This window comes from Triturus cristatus, chromosome 10, assembly GCF_964204655.1.
Source record: "Triturus cristatus chromosome 10, aTriCri1.1, whole genome shotgun sequence".
NCBI lineage: Eukaryota > Metazoa > Chordata > Amphibia > Caudata > Salamandridae > Triturus > Triturus cristatus.
This window is the reverse complement of record NC_140593.1, coordinates 968,785,542-968,808,040: the sequence shown is the minus strand read 5'-3', so window position 1 is coordinate 968,808,040 and position 22,499 is coordinate 968,785,542. Positions and strand designations below refer to the sequence as shown.

Sequence of the window (22,499 nt, the reverse complement as noted above, 5' to 3'; positions counted from 1 at the left end):
CACTTAGCTTCCCAACATTCTAAACCGCCTCCAACTGTCACAGGGTTCTGGAATGTTCTGGAAGGTGCTGGTAGGTTCCAGTGGATGCTGGTGATGTCACAGGTGGCCACCATTTTGTGCTCCAGGCCCTCAGACAGAAGTTTCAGGGGTAGATAAAATCTGAATCTGCAGCAACACTAAAAAGTCTGGTGGTTCCCAAAAAGGAAAAATTCAAACAGGGTTTGAGGCAAAAGTGGGGCAAAATAAATAATGATGAGGAGGGACCACCCAAAGGGCTGACAGGTCTAACATACTGCTATTCCTACCTGTACCTGGGACTGCCATCCTTGTTGGTATACCTCAGATTTGTTGTATCTTGCAGGTATGATCTACACTATTCTATTAATTGGGACTACAACCCTAGGTAGCCATCAACGCTTCTGCCCGTTCTTGGGTGGTAGGGTAAATCTTGTTTACCTATGCGCTGTGTGGGTACTTGGAAGTATCATTTCACTGTAGCAGTGAGACCGCCTACTGGCACATTTGCTGTCCCCTGATAGGTTGCTGCCTAATTGCCTTTTCCTGATTGAAGTTGTTACTTGTTTGGGTGGACACATGGTGTGTTTCTACTCTTTTTTGGTATTTACAAATTTATGATTGTTGTTAAGATGTGTTTACTTGTTTGTTATGACCCACGCCCTTGCCAGGCTCTACACCACACATTACATAATGCTTGTTTCTTGCCTGAGACTCATCACCCCTACTGATGATACACTGGCACCAGGGGGATGATCGAGTTCACACGCTACTCATGGCACACTTTAACATAATGACGTGGAATATCAGGGGTATGCACACACCATCATGTCTGCACTCAGAATATCCCTACTTGCCTAATTAGAAGACCCCCCCTTTCGAGACTTAGTGGGCACGATGATTGATGACTATTTTCAACGCAATTCAGATACAGCTTCCACTAGCTTGGTTGAATGGGATGCATTCAAAGTGACGCTGAGGGGACATTGTTTGGGCACACAGAGTAATCTGAGGCGCATACTTGATCACATCACTAGTCTAGAATGCAAATTTTTAAAGTTAGAAACCTGGACTATAGACAACCCGGGAAACCTGATCACGCTTACTGATGCACGCTTACTGATGCACAGCGTGACCATGCAGCCTTACTGAAGCGTCTGCGCTGTCTAAACTATGCTACAATCTCAGTGCCTATGCATGCCACTGCAGACAAGACCGGACGGTTGTTAGCATGGCTTATCCGCCAAGATCAACCCTGCAGGCCCATGACAGATTAGCGACCCAGCACAGGTCTATCAGTCAGTCACCGATTCCAATTCCAACTCCGACAAATACAGATCATTGTTCGATAATCTCACTGTCCCCACCATTCCGGCTACAGTACAACTGGAATTGGATGAACTTATAAACTTGGCTGAGATCCAGAATGCAATTAAGGCACTGGCAAATGAGAAAACCCAGGGACGGACGGTTTTCTGGCTGAATTTGATAAGGCGTTCATCTCTCAACTCACCCCGCAACTGCTCAAATTGTATGACGAAGCACATGCTTTGGGAACTCCTTCAGACTCCCAGGGAGCGGCAACTGTAATATCTTTGCCTAAGCCCAATACAAATCCTGAAGTTTCTAGCTCTTATAGGCCACTAGCGCTACATAACACTGATTACAACAATTTTAGCGAAAATTCTTGCGGATCAGGTGGCGCCCCAGGCCCAGATTCTGGTGAACCCAGACCAGAATGGTTTTGTCCCTACACGCCACACTACCTTGAAACTCAGCAGTTTCTTTAGGATCATGAAGTACCCCCCCCCCCCACCAACTGACCATGATCTGACTTTTTGGTACTGGACCTCAAGAAGGTCTTTGACTCCCTGGAATGGGATTCTTTATTTACTGCATTGGCCCAATACGGAATCGGCGATCATTTACTTGGGCTGGTAAAATTATAAAATAAATAAATAATAAATAAATAAACAGGCCTCTTCCAAATTGCAATTTGGTATACATATCTAAACCCATTTCGTGATTTGGTGATCCCTAATTGAAACGCAAAATAGGTTCGGTGCATACCAAAAACAATTTGTGTTTGCAAACCCTGTGAATTGCAAAGTCTTTGACTACAAAATGTCTGGCTCTTCATACCAAAGGTGTGAAGTACATGAAAACAATTATTGATGAAGTTGGAAATTTTGGAAATACTAGTCTAACCATTGTTAAGTGCAAGACTATGCTGGTGGACACTCAAGCCCCATCCTTAACCAGATATCTTCAGCCGCAGCTCGTGCAGGTAAGAGCGCTCTTACCTGTACGAGCCATGGCCGGATATGTTTAAGATCTTTGATGGTAACAGTAAATCGTCCAATTTCAACAAAAAGTGATAAATATGGAGGAGAATCCAAAAGTCCACATCTTAGCCATATGGTAAAGAAAATTATAAGGTGGATTCTATCAACGTTTTTATAGTTTCTATTAACATCTTATAGTGTGTTAGTTTCAACATCATTCATAAGATAATTCATAAGATAATTTTGCACTAAAAAATCGAACAATGAACATTCATGACGGATACGATTATTCCGTTTTATACATTTGGTCCTAAATAAGTTCCCTGCTTACTTGTGCCACACCAAATCCACTGTGTATCCAAAAGTCTGTTTCAAACTTCCCCAAGTACGATTACAAATTTGAGGCATAATATGCAGCTCAGTTTTGTGCACTTTTTATTTTCAGGACATTTCTCATCTGCTGACCAGCATATTTAAGAACCTGTACACTGGTGAAGTCATAGGGAAGGACAAAGGAGATCATTATTTCAAATCTCGGGGAGGAGACAACGCTTATCATGAGAAGTTTGTGGATGAACTGCAAAAGGTAAATTCAGAGCTTTCCACATGTAAAGTAAATTGTCAGAAGATAATGTGCACATATTACCATCAAATAAACACTTAAATCCCACCCCCCTCTATAATAAAAGATTATTGAAAGGAATTGCAAGCAATTCATTGTTGACCCTTTCCTGATCCCTGTCCACCACCTTCCCTTCCCCTCTCCTCACTTAACTAAGAATAACAGGATTATGTTGAGAAAAGAATTCACGGGCTAACCAGCCTACATTTAAGTGCTCCTAGAAACAGGAAGTCCTAGTGAAATAAACCTAGTGGCACACAAATTCATGTAAAGAAGCTTTTGTGGGGTAAGGGTATACTGAGTCCAGGCAACAGAAAATGACTAGAATTCACAGTTGCATGAATGTGTTGGGGTGGGGGAAATTTACCACGATAAAAACATCCTTTACAATTTAATAAATAAAACTTTAGAGAGAGCAGCAGCTCTGTATTACAGCTGGAGTAGAATGCCTTGTTCTAGCTGTCGGCATAACTTTCTCTGTTCAGAGCTCGAAAAACCATAAAAATTTTACTAGATCTCCAGGGCTAGTAACTTGAACAATCTACTCGACCCAAGTGTAATGTACATGACCTCTGTCTCTGAAAGCCGAGCAAATGTGAGAAGAAAACAAGATTTAAAGGCATCTTTATTGCTCATTCACTTTGTGTGCAATAAAGATGCCTTTAAATCTTGTTCTCTTGTCACATGTGCTCCATCTTCAGAGACAGAGGTCAATAGTTAGTTTGTCTTCCTACTCGCCAGAAAGGGCGAGTAGACCCTAAAAATAGCTCGTCTTGATTATATCTGGCTCGCCATAGCGAGCGTGCGAGTGGATTTTTTGAGCCCTGCCTGTTCCTAAATTTCTTTGGAATATTATGTATTTTAAAGTCCCTGTAATAAATCGCATTGAAATAGCCTTACCTATGAATAGTTCATTCAAAATCTTTAAAAAAATGTATCCTCTTTGTGTAGATTTATAAACGAGTGGAAGAATTGAAGGAAAGGCCTTATTCTCTATTTATTAATGTAGATGTTGTCTTGATTTGAATAACTTGATAGATAAGCACACATTCAGGTGTGTGGCAAAGAATGTTGACCAAGCCTAAAGAGCATTGTCCTTTCAGTCCCTTTAAAGTGGATTGCACTTCTTCAAATGCATTATTGTACTTATACAATATTTTGAAAATACATTTATTAAACTTCAATATTTTCTCAGCAAAAATATGAATTAAAATGATTGGTAATCCTCTGATCTAAAAGTTATTGTGTGGTGCCAGTTTTAAATAGACTTAATGCATAGTGAAGGGTAGGTTATTGTTGTAGAGAGGTAAAAGAGATAAAAATCACATTCCATATTTTTATTCAATCCTAAAACAAGGGTATCAGATTTATTATTTTTTCTAATGAGCTTTCTTTGTGACATCATATGGGTAGCCGCTGTAACCTTTGGCTTGCTTTTGCTGCCCTTTGCACCACATTTACTACCCATACAACAAACAACAAGGTGATGAATTTATGGAATACTTGAATTAATCTGAGCCGCTGGCAATCACTCGAGTCACATTCCAGTTCAGCAATTCTTTTGGTCAATGTGCCACTCAAGACAGTGTTCTGCCTTATTCAAATCAGTACTGAACCTGCTCTTCATGGGAACTATCCATCCCAAACTGCCAGGCGAGGCTTCCTCTAGAAGGGAACAAAAGCATCCCCAGCTTGCGGGCGAGGGGACTAGGGGTCATCTGTGTGATATGACTGGAGGTCCCATGGTGCATGATGCTTTTCCCATTGGCCTACCAGGGCTTTCTCCCACTTCTACTGGTTTTCTAACAAATGTTAACAAGCAAATTGTGATTTGTGTATGAGAAAATATTTCTGTTTAAATGTACATTGGATATTTCTAAGGCACATATATGTGGGCATTTTCCTACAATATATATATAGGAGTTGGCCTGCTGCCTACTGCCAAATAAGTGGTATATAATTCCAGAATAGTTTTTAGCCTAAGTACATTTTCATGTAATTTAAAATAAGATTGGGCTAATAGAGAGATCTAGGAGCTTTACTGAGGCAAATCCATGATGAGGAAAAGCTTACCTCTTGTGTAGGAATATCAGTAAGATGTCACTGTCACAACGTTAAGCTATGTAGCCAATCAAATCAATCAATTCACATGCACCAATACAGTACAGTGTTTACAGACCACTTGGTGTGGCAGGCACAAGCCTAGACTTGAGTTTAAAGTGACCATCTCACGTCACATAATTATGGACACTTTTTCCAGTCCAGAACCTTTCACCTACAAATCAATTATTTCAAGTTTGTCAGCCTAATCAGTTTAATTGAAGCAAAATCAGACTAAAGTACCCAGAATGCATTTGGCTATCACACAAAAGTCCAGGACTGGAAGCAGTGTCCATAACGACCTCACCACAAAAGTCACGCCTTAAGTTCATTTGCACAATCTATTCTTGTCAAAATACCACCTAAACCAAAACTCGATTAACTTAAATAGTAGGAGACAGAGAGAGCGTTATTTTCTTTTTTACTATGTCTTTTTCGCAGATTCGCACTGAGCATGACCGTCTCATGGCAGAAGCAGACATGGTGGAGAGACACATCATTCAGGCACGAGCTCGAGCCACCGCTGAAGAAGAACGGGCCCTAAACAGACTTACGGAGGAAGCTGGGGATAAATTTGATAGTCTTGGCTTGCCTCCAGGTAAGGGCTTATGACATTGGAGCTTTTTATGTATTTTTATTTAGTCAATATTTTTTGCAAAAACACAAATTACACCACATAGTGATACATTTGCACTACTATAGAAAGTGTTCCAATAGACAATTATTCACAAAGACATGACAGGTTTGTAGGCACAATGACCAATATATCTCAACCACATGTTCATTTGTTGAAAGTACCCTTCCCAAAAACTATGCTTTGAAGAGATTTTATATTCTTGTATCTTGATATCTTGCCCTGTTGGTTGAGTTCTTAAATTGTGTTAATGTCACTGTATATATTTATGCACATCCCGTCACTTGACTTCACTTGCATTGCGCCGTCCCATGTAGCACCGTGTTACCTGTTGGAATAGACATATGAGGATTTTTTAATATGATTAATTTTCTTTTTCATATTCTCTCACTTTGCATTTTTGCTAGCAGTGACCCTTGTGCCTACCAACCTGTCATGTAAATAATTGACTATTTTAACACTTTCTATAATAATGGCTTGTATATCCTAGTTTCTTGGGAGTATAGGGTTTGTTTCACCCTTTTTGTTATTGCCATACTAGACACTGCCACAATGTAACTGTTCAGGAAATAGCATGCACTCTCTTCTATGAATCTCTTTATCATTTACTGTTTTGTGATCAAGTGTGTATACATATATGTGTGTGTTGCATGTGTGAAGGTTTTGATAACCTGCATACGAGCCCAATGGGTTAAACAACAAGTCAATGAGACCGACCGAGTAACATTATCAGGTGTCAATTACTTGCATTTGCATATAAGTAAAACACAGGCATGTGAAGCAAAGTTTGAGCACTGCAGGATTCGGGGTGTGTCTGTAGTCCACTTGCAGACGCTTTTGTAGGGGCATTTGTTTGCTCGGCACATTGACAGGCCAATACCATCCTTTAAAATATTCATTATTCACCCCTACGTAGGCCTTAATGCCCAATAAAGCAGTGTGCTTTCTATTTAAAAGCAGGATATGTAAAAGTTTAATGTAGAACATGTCCTTAGAGTGCCAAGCTATTTTCACAGTAGCAGGATTAGTCTGTTCCATAGGAAAGCATTGGGATGTAATATTAAAATTAAATAATGCTATCTCCATTTTGGAAACACCTACAAAGTTCATTCTTTGACTTTTTAAAATATTTATTACAAGCCAATTCATTGGTTATGTCTGATTTGTACTAAACATTTCACAAAAGCCAGAATGTTGGCCCCAGGGCACCGGATGCTGTGCATAGGATGCTGGCATATCAACGACTGCTGCATTGTTTGTTAAAAAAACAAACATAAACATTTTAAAGAAAAACATTTCACAAAAGCCACTTTAAAAAAATCACCCTTTGCCCTCCTAAAGCCTCTGAAAGCCCATTTACATGAACTTTTAGCTATCACTCAGGACCAGAATAGACCCTTTGTTAAAGTTTAAACTTTCTCCCAGATCTGAGACAAAGACCATGGGTGTGGGGATATGTTCTGTTCCTCTGACAGGATGACCATCTGCGCTGTGCCCCAGAACTAAATTCACTTCAAAGCCTACCCAGTCACAGTCAGTTCGCTAACACTTGGTCCTGCCCCCTCCTTTGTACCTCTAATCAGACAGGCACCAATCCCATTGGGAGAGGAGCTGCCCCCAGAACTAGTTTTGAGTATCTATAGAGGAGAGGTTGTTTATTTCCCTAGCGACACCTCTAGGGCAGGCACATGAGCTCTGCACAGGGGAGAAGGGTTCTGCCTGGTTGGATTTAGGTAGAGAGAGGCACTCTGGGATTGTTTGCATTAGGGCACAAACTTGGGTAAGGTTTTCCCTGGTAAAGTTTTCACTATTGGTTAGGGAGGGGCCAGGAGTCATCCCCACCTATAGGCTAGTGATAGGTATAAATGTGGTACCCCTGGGCACCCCCTTCAGAACACTACTGGACCTGCTGAAGACAGAAGATGGACTGCACCTACTGTTAAGACCTGTGTGAAGACCTGAAAGGCTGTACCTGCTTCCATTTGTACCCATGACAAAGAAGTGAACTCCAAGAGTCAGTGGGCTGACCTCCTGTTAAGCTACAAGGACACAACTGGACAAGGATTCCCTGGATCTGCTTTCGGCTTCTGCTGGAGTGAGTCTTGACACCCCCCAAGTGCTGTTTCTGAGGTCCTGGGACCCTTGGCTGTGTCAACGTATACTCCTCCTTACCTCTTGGGAAAACCTGGGATTTAAGAACTTTCTACAAACTTCTTACCTGGAGAACCATCAGGAGACCAGGATCAACCTGCCCAGCCGATCCGACGAGAGTACATCGCCGCTAGAACTGACTTCGCCCTGGCTTCAGCTACGTTCTTCTCATGACGACGGAATCAGTCGATGCTGAGCCCTCTTTGATTCCAAACTGCAGATCCATCAGTGCCACCATCAACGGACAACCAATCAACACAAGAGACCTCTGCAGCGCGAAAACTTGAACCTCTTCCGCCTGAGCTTTTACTGCCTAAAACCAAAGATTTCACAGAGTCTTTATCTTAACACCGTCAACGTTGAGTCTCTTGTCTCGATGCCAGTCCCACTGCCTGCTTCACTGAAGGTCGTTGACATCTGGAGGTAACTTTTCCACTGGGGCTGCCTGGTCCCTGTATCCAACATGTGTTCCATTCTGGTCTGCCTTTACTTGCGTGTAAGTACCAGTCAAGCGCAACCAGATGACTGCATTTAACGCTTGATGCTATTTCTATCTAAAGCTTTAAAAATTAATTTTCCCAGTTCCCCTTAATGGTTTTTGTCATTTTGGCATCATTTTGTTCATTAAAATATTCTGTATTTTTATAAATGGGGGGGTGGAGGTGATTTTTATTGTGTTGTGTTTTCAACCTTTTAACTGTTTTGGTACTTCTAAATGCTTTATACATTTTCTTAAGTTAAGCCTGTCTGCTCTGAACCATAACTATCAATGGTTGAAATCAAGTTTAACTTACTGAAACCTTCACTGGACCTAACAAGGACAGTAACATTATTACTTTTGGTGGACTACCATCCACCCCAACTAATATTCCGCTATCTCACACGAGGCTATTTCCCGTGGGCTAGATTGACAAAACAATTTTATTGCGGCCTTTAAGGTGTCAAGGAAAGGATACCAAGCAAGTGTAAGTCCCTTTATTCTTGTGCAGTTATATGCCATGACTATGTGCATTTCTACAGGTGTAAATCTCACCCAAGGGGTGGAAATTTGCAGGTCCAAAGGGTAGTTGGTCTGGTGAGTTTGTAAATGTCCCTAAATATGAGTTTATGATAATACACTAAATCTCCAGTCATTTACCACTATGGAATTATTTGGAGAATTGCACTGAAAAAGTCTGGAGTAAAAGCCTTTCCAAAGTGGGAAGAAGAACTAAGCCCTTCAGACTTGGTGGGGGTGTAGAGAGTTCTCCACAAATACAAATGTTTTCTCGAAAAAAAGAAAAAATGTGCATTTGCAACTAGGCATCGTCCTGTGCATTCAACTCTATAATGTGGGAATATCAAGATCTGAGAAAAAGGTGCAGGACTTTCCACATAATACATAAGGAAACCTGCGACAGGCACAGCATTCCAATACTATTAAGAATGTCTGGGATTGAAAATAAGATGTGAAAGTGCAACTAGGCAATAGTGTAAATCTCTGCATCTGCATGTATGTAGGGATATAGATGTCCAGAAATGACTTATGGAAATGATGGGTCCATGCTCCATTTAAGCACGGCCTTCTGTAAGCTAGTAGAAGAGAGTGCTTAAGGTTAATTTACATAGAACAGCATTCAATCCAGGGGATATCTTGGCCCTAAGAACAACCGATAGATTCAAACAGCCTAATACAGATCATATCCAGGTCAGGATGTTAAGATATACAAGGAGGGGGATGAGGTCAAGATGACTCTCTGTACACTTGCAATATCTATGTGGCTTTGGCACATTCAATGCGAATACTTCCACCCAATCTATTGCAGTCCAACTGGACTATGGAAAATGAACAGAAGGCTTGGCCCTAGTTGCCTCAGATGTAAAGTGGAGAATGATACCTTCTTTAAGCCTGTCATACCCGACCCTAAACTGGTAATAGTCAGGTTGATGGTGGAGTGGGAGAGCCACCATGGGCATGTTAATTGCTAAACGATTACCCATTGTAGGAGATCAGTCATGGAAACTACCCATTAGTAAATAGACCTGTGGCATGGATTACAGCTCTAAGGCTGAGGAATTTGCATAAAAAGACTGTCCTAAGAATCATCAGAAAATCAGTGTGGTGCTGTGGGAATATTACTAAGGAATGAATCGAAGTGTCGTATAATATACTTGTCGAAATGATACACTGATGTACAATTTACAACCACATCGTGTCCTCGTCTGCTTATATTTATTCAAAAGAATACAATTGCTGCAAATTATTCATTTTGCCTTATAAACATAATAAAAAGAGTTGCATAAAAAAGATAGTAAAGGAGAAGGACATAGTCAGGTTGTTAAAGTTTTCCAGAAATTACGAAAATTACTTTGCTGCTGAACTTGGAGAGGAAAGGTATTCCATTTACAGAGAAGGCACAGTCTCTGTATTTTTTGAATTGGTGTTTAAGAATTTCAAGAACAATTTGGTCACAGTGTTTAAAGGCTGGGGTTGTAAATTGCTCTATCGATAAGGCAGATAGATTTGAATGTGACATACTCCTTCAGTGGGAGCCAGTGCAGTGTAGCCAAAGGTTGGGAAATGTGGTCTCTTAGTTTCAAACTAACACTAATCTAGCAGTGTTGGTCTGATGTATCTGCAGTTTCCAGGTCGAATAGGGAGGTTAAGATACACTGAGTTACAGTAATCCAGATAGGCAGAAATTCATTCAGATAGGCAGAAACTGTATGAGAATTTACACTTTATGAGTAAAGGACGACAGATACAAAATATGTTTCAGTATACATAGTTATAAAAGACAAGATTGAACAGCTGCCTTAATCTGGTCTATCATTATCAGAGTCCATTTTAATACCCAAGTTTTTCACACATGTAATAGTGGGATTAGGTCCCAGGGAAGACAGCCAGTAGGAAACATTCCTGAGAGAGGAGGCTCTCTTGGGGCAAATAATTTCGATTTTGTTCTGGTTTGATTTCAGATGACTAAAGTTCATCCACTTCTTCTCTTTGGACAAACAATCATATAGTTGAGCTACTGCAACATTCACACCACCAGTGTTTTTTTAGAATGATCTGAGAATAAAAGGAGAAGTCAAAGCCACCAGTTTGAATCAGATGAGCCGACAGAGTCATAGACATGATTTAGAGCAGAGGGAATAAAATGAATCCTTGGGGGACCCCGCAACTCAAAGTTCTTACAGAGAAGGTAAATGGAGCAACCAAAACTTGTAATGTTCTCCAGCAAAAACATAAGAGAGTTGTACCAGTGAGGCCCAGTTCTTAATTTTTATTTAATAGAACTGGTGGCTCACCATGGCAAAGCCACAGACATGTCTAATACAGTTCAAAGCAAAAAAGAGAGGGGGGGCTATGAGGCAATGAAGATCCAGTACCTAAGCTCTGAAAGCAATAATCCAACCAACAAGGAAGGTACTGTTCCTATTAGAAAGAAAGGAAGACAAAGTAGTGGACAAGACACAAGGTGGGAATCCTAAGTATTATTTCTTGGTGCCCTTACACATCCCTGGGAATGTAATGCTTCATTATTGGGCATTGCTCCTCATACAGCGAGCGCTGCAATGCCCTACGGACCTCACGAAGGGTCACTGTAGCAGAGATCATTTTTATCTTGCCGTATGATGATAGGCGTAAATATGAGGCCTGTATAAGAGATACCAAGTAAAAAAATGTATGTGATGGCTCTCTTGGCAGGATTAAAGAAATGTAAATAGGTTGGGGATACTGTTGAGGCATAATGTACCCAAGTAGCCTCAAGTCTGTGGGCATAGTCAGGTCGGGCGTAGTAAGGTCGACATGTTTTGTGCTCTAAGGCCCAAAATAGATCCAGGGCAATTCTTCAGGACCTACTAAAGAAGGGGGGGGGGGGTAACCCTACCAAACATCTTAACTGTGATGTGCAGTATAGGTATTCCCCTAAAAGAAAATACCAGGGACAGTGATTAAAAAAGATAACCCAACCCTTTGGATCAGTAAAGTATGCCCCATAGGTCAGAGACAGAGGTTAGCGCTCAGCTGCTAATTAGATTCTGTGCATGGAGTGAGAGAGACCTACCCTATTATTGTCTGTGCAGCTGCAAAGATCTTCCAGAGCCACCACTACTACCAGTTCTGTTCTATGGCCATGGTGGAAACCCATTTGAGAGGGATTTAGTAATTTATTAACTGTTACAAACACTTTCAAGTGCAAAAGGATAGTTCACTCTAGCAGTTAGCCAAGCAAGGCTGTTGAGAATCTGGTCGATACTTTGTCATAGTGCCAGGATCCAAAGAAGTTTTTTTTCAATAGGGCATGACATAATTAAGCTTCAGAATACTTGAAACATGTCCTGACACCAACAAAGCATTTAAATTGACATTGAAAAGGGAATATTCAGAAGATCACAATGTCTTATATAATTTTTCAGAAAGTAAATCAGCCGGAGAGCCAGAGGGCTTTCTGCCCTGGACTACATCAGCAAAACCATTGGTGGCAATTGGAGAAAACTGCTAGAGAGTTATTGGGCGTTGGAAGTTGAGTTTGAGGAAGGGGAAAAGTGAGCAATGATAAACAGCTCACTAAGGGTGACATGATTGTAACAGTTTTATTTATGAAAAAGTCAGCTGTATGATTACATTTATCTTCTGACAGAGACGGGGTCAGCTATTTTTGTGGGTCCCTCTTGCCTGTGATGACTGGAAAGGTTGCTGCTGCCATAGGCAGGGCATTTTGTTATTTTGTTATGGCTAATTTATTGCTTGCTTATAAATATAATTTAATTTGGATCATTCATTTCTTATGGATGGGTCATCGTTGGATCAGAGAAGCAGCTGCAAGATGAGTGAGCCAGTTTGTTCATCTTCTTTTATAAAGTAGCTCCTTGGTCTATAGTTTCTAATTATTGAACATCGTCAAAGTTTTGAAGCTTTTGAGGATCTCGGGACAGAGCTTGCCGGGTGAAGACGAACTAAAGCATCGGGGAAAAAAGTTCTTTCAGTTGCAAAACTTTGAGGATGGAGAAGGACAAAGTGTATTCTTATGTTGATTCTGGAGAAAGCAAGAAAAAGGAATGCCATGATGGTCGGCCTGGGCAAAAAAAAATTGATTATATGACTGGCAGTACTTAGTAGTGGAGGAGACAATTTCAAAGGCATGACCCATCTCAGGAGTAAAAGAAGGAGGACTCAAAGATACATAGAGTCCAGAAAATACCTCCTTGAAATGTAGGTGCTAGTCCACCATCCGGAGTATTGAAGTGAGTATTCAAATCACCAACAAATAGTTTGGGCAGTATCGGAGGAGACATGGGAGCATGCCAAAATCACAAAATCAGGAGCCTCCTAGTCTCCCCAACCGCAAGGGGCTCGGTCCACCATTATAAAAGACCAAAAGGCATCAGCAGGTTCCCTAATTCTTTGTGGGAAGGTTTCAAGGGTGAGAGAGCAACTTACCTGCCAACTCACATGGTGCCACCATGTGACACACAATATCGGTTCCCATCACACGGTCTTCCGGTGAGTAGCCGATATCACACAATGGCAGGGAAAACAAACTGAAAACCACTGCAAAGAGTGGCTTTTTAGCTCCTTTTCCAAGGCTTTGAACTGCCGACGTCCATTAAGGGGCGTGAAAACACCCCAGGACATCGGGCCAGCCTCAGCAAGCATTGTTTTGGGGAGGAGGGTTTTGGAGGCCAGGGTGGCGTTCAAAAGTGCCTGGAAGGTACTTCTCGGCACAAGGCTCTGCCCCCTTCAAGTCCCCACCTCCTCCTCACACAGTGAGATTGTTCTTCAAGCTGGCAGTTATGGAGCAACACAAATCCAACGTTATGCATTTTATATAACAATTGACAAGAAAAGGAAGGCCTCATTTTCCGCGAATGATTTGCAGTCGACAGTGTGTAATTAGGCGGAGCAATATCATTAAATCTATTCGTCACGCCCTCACTGAGACCAGTTTCGGTGAGACAGACAATGTCAAAATTGTGATTGATCACGGTGTCTTTTTTAGCTACAAGTTCTTTGGTGCTGATCAAGCGTTTATCAGTAAATCAGCTAAAAAAATATTTTGCTATGAATTTAGAAATGAAGATGGAAAAAAAGTAGGCATGTTCTCAATGTGCAGTTTAGATGCTTTCAAGACCTTACTTATCCATACATCCAGAACATGGTAAGCAGAGAAACATTCAAGAAAGTTTCACAGCTACATGATATTAAACCCCAGCACTTACCATCACTTGGGAAGGGAAAGAGCAGCATTACTCGGTGCAGGAGGGTTTGCAGTTGTCTTTCTTTTACCATAAAAAGGGAATTGTTTCCCAAATGTGCTATGAGTATGTGAAAAATGTGATGGACAACCGACCAGAACACAGACTCTGAAATGTGATGTCATGGTCTCCTCTGCACCAGCACTATAACTATAGTAGTGTTCATTAGTCATCTGTCTGCATTCTGTTGGTGATCTGTGGCTAATGTGTAAAATGCTCAATTCTGATATAATTAAACAATGTGTAGCTTATTCACTTCCGTTTGTTCTCATGGTGTTAGAGAGTGTCAACGACAAATGTTTTAGCGGTTGTTTGTTAGAATATCATGATTCAAATATCAATCTTCAAAAACATTGTGTCCATGATATCAGCTACCAACATAGTCTTGCAGAAGGAATATATAGGAAGGGAAGTATAGATTGTCTATTCCTAACTCCCCCCCCTGCTCACATCTATATTATTCTTTTAGTCTATATCGTGGATATTATATCTGTGCAGGTCGATATTTGAACCACAATGTAGTGGTATAACATCTTTTCAGTAGCTTACAAGTACCGGGTCAATCATCTGTCTATCTGGGGGACAACTTTCTACAGCAACACTTATAATTTATTTTTATTTTTTTATGTATTCTCTTTCTTATAATGGGCTGGTGCATGTTTCCCACTTCATCACAGTGGCCGCTTATTCCTACATAGATATTGTGCGCCCAGTGGCATAGCATGGGTCCACATGGGCAGTTGCCCAAGGCGCAAAATGTTAATGGAAATTATTGCAACCCCTAACCCGTGGACCGTTAGCACTTCCTGAGCTAACGGTCCATGGGTTGGGGTTGGCGCAATACTCTCTTTTAAAATTTTGCAGCGGGCGCTAGCAACCCGCGCTATGCCGCTGCCTTTGCCTACTATTATATTGAACATTATTGATTTGCATGCCGCTTTTGCCTGAATTTTGTAATGTGCACTTATCAGTGATTTAGACTTTTTAGAGTTTTGAATTTTCAATGTGTGCATATTTCTCTTGAAGTGGAGTCATACTTCAGATGGTGCGTGGACAATGACCTGTTGCGGAAGCATCACCTAATCTGCCCAGAAGATTACCTTACCGATAAAGGACCCGTTTTCAAAGCCCCAGAAGGTAAGTTATATTAATTTTGCCTTCCCAAAGACCCTGATTCTGAGTAAGCCGGTATAGAGTGAGATATTTACTGCACCCGATAACTGTAATACCCTATATCTTATATTACGAATTGACATGGGAAAGTATATGTAAAAATAGTTGCTTTCCACACCTATTATCTCCTGGATTCAGAGGTTAGATCTGCAGATATTTACCAGAGGAAAACTGTAGGTGGAGCAGTAATTGCCTCATTACAATGATCCTTACACAAACACTTGTTTGCACAGGGATTGAAATGTAGCCATATTCTTGAAATGGGGACCTAAGACAGTAAACCATAATGGCCCTTGTGGAGTATATGATAAAAAAATTCCAAATTTGAATAATGTGCAACTAAGTGAACATCACAGCACACACATGAAGTATGCAGAACTAATAAAGGAAGCATTTGTGTTTTTGTGGTCAGTGCTACACGTGAGAATGCCATCGTAGACAGTATCATAGAAAGTGGTTTGGTTCTATCAAGTAGAACCAGATAGCCAACAGGCTCTCTGTCACCGCTGGCAGTGACTAACTTAGTGAGGGGTAGCAACAGGATACCCACCTGGGAGTAAATAATCTCATTTATGTGACTCCGAGGAGGTTTCTCCTGGGTCCCATGGTGTTGTGTACCTTGTTGTAGATGAGTGTGACTATCCCCAGGAGATACTAGAATGCGCGAGATGGCGACTGTACTTGGAACGATGGTAAGGTAAGTGTGCCTTCAAGGGATTTATTTAAAGGTTTTGATTTATATAAAGATTTTCAAGGCCAAACAAATGATTACCTTGTTAATTGATTTCTTTCAGCAAATAATTTTAGTGCCTAATTATATTATCTCTTAAGTCAAAATCACAGAGATCATATAGAATATAAATCATTTGTGCAAAAGTATATAATGAACTGAAACAGAAGCGGTTGTATATTGAAAAAAATGTTCACTTTTTATCTTTAAATTAGGGCACTTAAAAATACAGACAATGTGACAGCAAGGAAACAATATAAAAACTCAAAGCCTTCACTGTAACAAATGCCAACACTTTTCATCTTGACAGGAGTTAAACAAATTACAAAAGATAAAGCTTAGGTCGACATTTCGGTCTCTATTTTCGCATTAGTGAGACCATCTTCAGGACTGATATGTATTTTAGTTGATGACCCCTTAATTTGAGCGAAAGACACGATTGATTTGTGTCTATTATTTTCTTATATGGTTGACCCAGGGTAGACAAACCTTCAAGGAGATCGAGCCAATTTCAGTATATCTATTTTGACAGCACCATTGGTCTTTTAATGGTACCAAGCGTTAAATTGACTTAGTAGACTGAACTGATTCAATGTATCATAGACTTCTTGTATTAACCAGTGCGTCGATCTTGGTTAATGCCAGACACTGTGTTCCACAATAAAGTCAGGAACAGTTGGATTCATCTGCGTTATTTATTAGCTTCTAGTGGGCAGCCAGTTGAGTATTACCGATCTCTAGTAGTTCTCTACATGTCGAACTACTCGAAAAACACCCACATTAATTTTTCACTACTGTGAGGCCTTACCCTCTTATAGGTAAACATTGTTAATTCCTTATTACACTTATAAGCTGTAATTCCTGATTGAAAAGGGGTAGTCCTGTCATGTTTCATATCATTGGAATGTTAATGATAAATTCATCTTAACCAGTAAAGAGGATTTATCACTACCCTTTTAAAAATGCCACTTTTAGAAAGCGGCATTTTTCTGCTCTTAGCCCTGTGGGCCTGCAGCCTGTCTCCAATACACATCTGGGGTAGATGACAGCTGGACTCTGTGCATTCCTTGTAGACAGCCACACACAAAAGGAGATTAGGTGTGAGTGAGTGGCCATCCACATCCTGATGGACTGCGCGGCGCATCGCCTCCATTCTCAACGCATTGCCTACATCCTGCGGTTCGATGATGACGCATCTCAGATTGGCATAGCTAGACAACGGTCCATCCCCTTCGATCCAGCAGTTTGACGTCGACGTATCATCTTTTTGCTTCCTGCATCTTGGTTTTGTCGACGACGCGCCTCAGGTACTTTTCAGTGGGCCAAGCCTGGTCCCTGCATCCAACCCGCACTCCGTCACAACCGGCCTGAACTTTTGGATTTACCCTGGTCAATCGCGACTAGATGTCCCTGGTTAGCTCTTTAAGCTTCTGACCTCTATATTTTCATTTATTCTTTAAAAATTCAGAACGCCAGTTATACGTATTGGATTTTTGTTGTTTTGGTCCTGTTTTGTTCATAAAAATATATGCTATTTGTCTAACTTGGTGTGGAGTCTTTTTGTGGTGTTTTCACTGTGATTCTGTTGGAAGTGTTGCACACAAACTTTACACATTGCCTTTTAAAATAAGCCTGACAGAATGTTTTGAGTGATCTGCAAAGCAAGGGCGAGAAAAAGGGCGGCCCAAAGCACTTTTTCACCATGCATTTTCCATAGGAAAAATTAGACAATACACAGAAAATGGCTTAACAGAGTTACACCAAATTTGGGAGAAAGCTAGATCTTTACCCATAAAATGTGTTTTTTGTGATTTGGTGTAAATCTGACAAGTAGTTTTTGAGAAATTAAAGTTCACAATTTATAGATATCTTGTCAGTTGATACCATAAGATTCCTGCAGGATTCTCTTGGACACAAATTAAAAAATACGACCAATGTGTTTGGTGGCGAGTGCTTTTTTTCCCCCCATCAGCTGGCTCGCTCCCATCGGACTTACAATCCATGAAAGAAAATGTTTTGGCTGCTATTAAAGGACACAGTGACTTGGTCCCCTTGCAATGAAAATAAAAATATATATGTGTATTAGAGGTCCTGGCCCTTATTTTGGGTCCCAGAGGGACCACACTGATGGGCAAAAGTAAAAAACTTTTGGACCTGTTCGCAGCAGTGGCCCTACCAAGCATATTGCAGCCTCAAGACCACCGCAACACCACCAGGGATCTCTGATCCCTGGCAGTTGTGGTGGTGCCAATGCAGTCCAACTGCCTAAGTCGTAATGGAGAGGTCGGACCGGCGTTGCACGCACCGCCACCCTGGGACCGCCATAGTCATAATAAGGCCCTTTTTCTACAAAGACAAAATACATGAAATGTGACAGAAATTAAGTTAAATACCACACTTTGTTTATATGTTGCTGAATACCACCAAGGCAATTTAGGTGATCTCGTCAAGGGGAGCATTTTTTCACTTTATTTTCTCTACATTGGTTCCTTCTGGGATTAGGGGATCACATGTAAAAAAGTATTGTGAGCATGAGTGTACATTGGAAGTTTTTTTTCCGTAAAATATCTGTTCCCTAGAAATCCAAAATAAACTGGTTTGGATTATCTTTACTGCAATTTAGATGAAAACCATCAATATTTTTTAGCTTTAATTTCGATTTTTATTTAGTATAGTAATTTATCTCTACTCTTTTATTGGGACAGCAAATTCAAAGGCAAATCTTTTCAAAGAGACCTTCAGCTTTCACCAGCATATTTCTACAAGCCCAGTGGACGACGGATATACAGATGTTTCAACTACTGAGGAATGTGCTGAGCAGTTTTTAAAAACATCTACTGCTCGGTTAACCTCCCCTCCAGTGCAAGAGTCCAGCAAACAACTCAAGAAATCAAAACGCGTGCACGTACCTGTAAGTATACTACAATCCTGTCCACTTAGGCTCTATTGAATTAGAAGAGGTAGAGGGAGGTGCATGGGTATAACTGATCAAAGGTGTCAACCTCCATTTTTGATTCTGTTCTGTAAAATGTGGTCACGTGGCTAAGTTGCTGACTTTTGACCTGGGCAATTGGATTCTTAACCTGGAGACTGGGTTGTACAGAATTTGTCTAGAGGGAGATATCTTCTCCTCATACCAATATCTTATCTGTATATTGCTTGACATCTGAATGCACACAGCTTCACAACACACATAGAGGTGTCTGACACTTCCTTACTGGTTCCCCTCCTAAGACACCTAGAGGTGAGTCAGTTCACAGTATGCACACTAGAAGATAGAAGTTGCATAAAACACTACAGAAGCACACATCTGTAAAAAAAAGAAGAAAAAAAGAAAAATATCCGAAATGTACACAGGGACGGCTTCACTGACGTGGATTAATTTAAGGGTTTTTACAGCCATTGTTGGGTACTCGATCAGTATTTTTCCCTGTAAAGTTAAAATGATAACAACTATAGGGCTCGAAAGGGACACGTTTCAAAGTTAGTTTTTAATTACTGCCGGCTCGACTTGAAGTCCTGCTTAATTTGTTTTGAAACATGTCATCTTCAGCTCTGTATGGGTGTAAATATTATTTTTGTATTAAACTCTATAGACTGAGCAACAGTGCAGTGTGCCAAATCCTGCAAACACAATTGGAATTTAACTGCAGCTGTACAATTGTATTATTCCATTATTCCCTTATTAATGAATGTTGATGACCATAGTAAGTGTTTGTTTTCGACTGTTCATTGGTGGATAGTTTTTCTTGGGGGAGTTTTTTCCCATCATGATTGAAATGAATTGATATATTCGCAATTCATAGGTGTTGTCACTGTAACTGCTGAAATTCTTTGGGAAATTCATTTCATGATACAGCCTTTTTGGCCATCAATGTTAATGTACTAGTCATCCCCAAAATGTAGCTAACTTGTCATACAGGCTGATTACTTTAAGTATGGGGCATTGACTGCAAACACTATCCAAGCTAAGCTTAGAGATCCCTCCCTTCTGGAAACTCTTGCAATTTTTGAAAGATGTGATTACGGTGTCTTGGCCTATGCTCTCGATGTCTTGCTGTGGACCTCAAAGAAATACTTAACTTTGCCTTGATCGTATAATGAAGTCAGTATGGCTGACTGATTTCCAAGAGGCCATTTGATTTTTATTGAGTGCTATAGGAAGGGTCGCATAGTTTCCATCTAATTTAATAAAGATTCGTGTTTCTTATAGTAATATTAAATAACAACTAAAAATGGTTTTAACAGAACAAAACCTGCTCATTAACCTTAGATGGTGCCAACTGTGACATGTTAGAAATATTATTGATCTCATGCCACCAGATATGTTACCCGAATGCTAAAGCAAAGCCAGCAAGAATGTTTACTCTAGTTTCTATGTATGTGTGAATCTGTGATCTTGGTATCGATGCAGTTATGCACAGAGCACTTAAGGCGTATTCCCATGTTATTTCCATTGTAATAGAAATTAGGATCTGCTAAGAAGCCATCATGGAAAGATGAAATGCCTATGGAGGAACGAGAAGAAACCCGCGCAGATCTTGCCCGTCTCGAACATCGACACAACTTCCTTAAGAATCCTCGCTTCTTCCCACCCAACACTTTACATGGTGGGAGGTCACTTATTGCGCCAATTAAGAAAACAGAAAAAATGGTCGCTGGTAGAAAAAGAGTGCTGGAAGAAAGGTATGTCAAACTTGTGCCCATAAAGGGAAACTCCACAATTTCATGCCATTTTTATTGTTTCTTAGAAAAGTTCAAATGTGAACAAGAATTGGCATAGCCAATAGGTCTCGCCTTTGGGACCTTATAAGTGTTCAGCCATGCAAAAGTTGATTTTGTTGCACCAAGGATATTGTGCTGTATAACTAAACACTTATAAGGTCCCAAAGGCGAGACCTATTGGCTATGCCAATGCTTGTTTTCCTGGCCACAGTTGAGGGGTCGGCACAAAAAACTTTACATGATGGAGCAGTGGTGGATGAACTTTTTTGGGGTTAGTTTCGAGCAGATGTATCAAATGGCGCCACAGTTATTAGTGAAGAAAAAAGCACTCTTATGGAAACAGTAGCAAGCGCTGCTGTGTAATAATTTCACTAAAATGAAGCGTTCTGGGCTAAAGCCAGATCTAAAAATATATATCGTGTGACTGAGCTTGATTATTAGGGGGTTCTTGTTTAGGGGGTTCTTTGAAAGGGGTGAATAATTTAGGTGACAAACAGGAACACTGGGGAACAGTCTCTTGACTGCTAGAGTATCTACTTAACAGTCCTATGTAACTCCTACTGCTGCAGCAAAATCAAACAACGTCGCGTTTCATGTGTGATAATTAGGATTACAGCTAATCTACTCACCAAATACGTCGCCAATCTAAACCATAGCGTGATACTGCATCATAGATCACATTGGACCATAACTGTTCCTCAAGTAAATAAAGAACCCAAACTAACGCATTTTAGCTAGATTTCAACACTTTAAATAGGCTTAACGTATCAATGTATATGATGATCTATATTACTTTGAATGCAATACATTTCAGTCGGTAAATCCACTATAATTTCGAAAACACAACTTTGATCAGACGGCACTCAAAAGTGAAAGATTGAAGGCACATTACAAGTTATTCGCAGATCTTGTACATTTCTGCAGCCCAACATCGCCATCATGTGGATGGTTTCACCCTCATATGAAACAGAAAAGGGAAGCTATCGGCTTCAGGAATGTGAAAGAAAGCTCTCGTATCTTGAAAGCTGATCACCCATGACGAGAGAGGAAAGCCATATGGCGCCTCTGCTCGTAAGCGAGCGCCCGCGCACATGCACTCAAGCTCTAGGCCACAGTGGTAGCATTTTCTGAAGCCCTTACTAAAAGTCTCGCCAGAGCACAGCGCATGCGCTGGCTCAGGCGAAACCTAAAAAGGATGAATTTGCAGCAGAAGGAACTTGACATGGACCGATAAGAAAAAAGTGAAAACCTAAATTTGAAATGTGATGAATAGTTGTGTTCGTAAGTGATAACAATAAGCTTGTGGAGTCATGGGCAGGAAAGGTTAGAAGATAACGCTGTGTCATCAAGGAGACTAGATTTCAGTTCATGTTGCCTTTTACCAACCACTATAATCTTAAAGTCATATCAAATTGATTTGAACCAGAGCTAGAATTCCCAGAATGCAGTGGAGGTGGGGTAAAATGCAGTGGCAGCTAGTGACATTTGAAAGTAGTGGGGCGTAAGGGCAGACAACCAATTGGTCCTGCTTGATGCCTCGCAGACGCCCACTTCGCTCGCGCCTTGGGGCTTCTGCTGCACCAAATACATGCACTAAGTTCATTCTTGGCCAAAGTCTGGAGCCTTTACTGCGTTATTTCTGCATATGTGATGGTACCGTGTGCAAGTATTGCGACAACCTGTTTGTACTCCCAAAGAAACTACCTGCTTCTGCCGCAACAAGCACATGTTTTGCCATAGCCTCCTGCCGTTCAGCGTGTGGTGCTTTTACTGTGTGTGACATTGGGAACGCCGGTTCTTGTCCTCGCCAAATTAACTACA

General features: G+C 40.8%; 1 protein-coding gene across 1 annotated transcript in view; it reads left to right on the top strand.

Annotated features, from left to right (window-relative positions):
* Positions 1–22,499, top strand: part of DLEC1 (DLEC1 cilia and flagella associated protein) — a 576,582-nt gene that overhangs the window by 45,927 nt on the left and 508,156 nt on the right. The window contains exons 3-7 of the mRNA XM_085628869.1: positions 2,746–2,886; positions 5,464–5,620; positions 15,077–15,187; positions 18,659–18,864; positions 20,419–20,639. Coding sequence (XP_085484995.1) covers positions 2,746–2,886; positions 5,464–5,620; positions 15,077–15,187; positions 18,659–18,864; positions 20,419–20,639 — 836 coding nt within the window. The remainder of the gene's footprint in view (positions 1–2,745; positions 2,887–5,463; positions 5,621–15,076; positions 15,188–18,658; positions 18,865–20,418; positions 20,640–22,499) is intronic.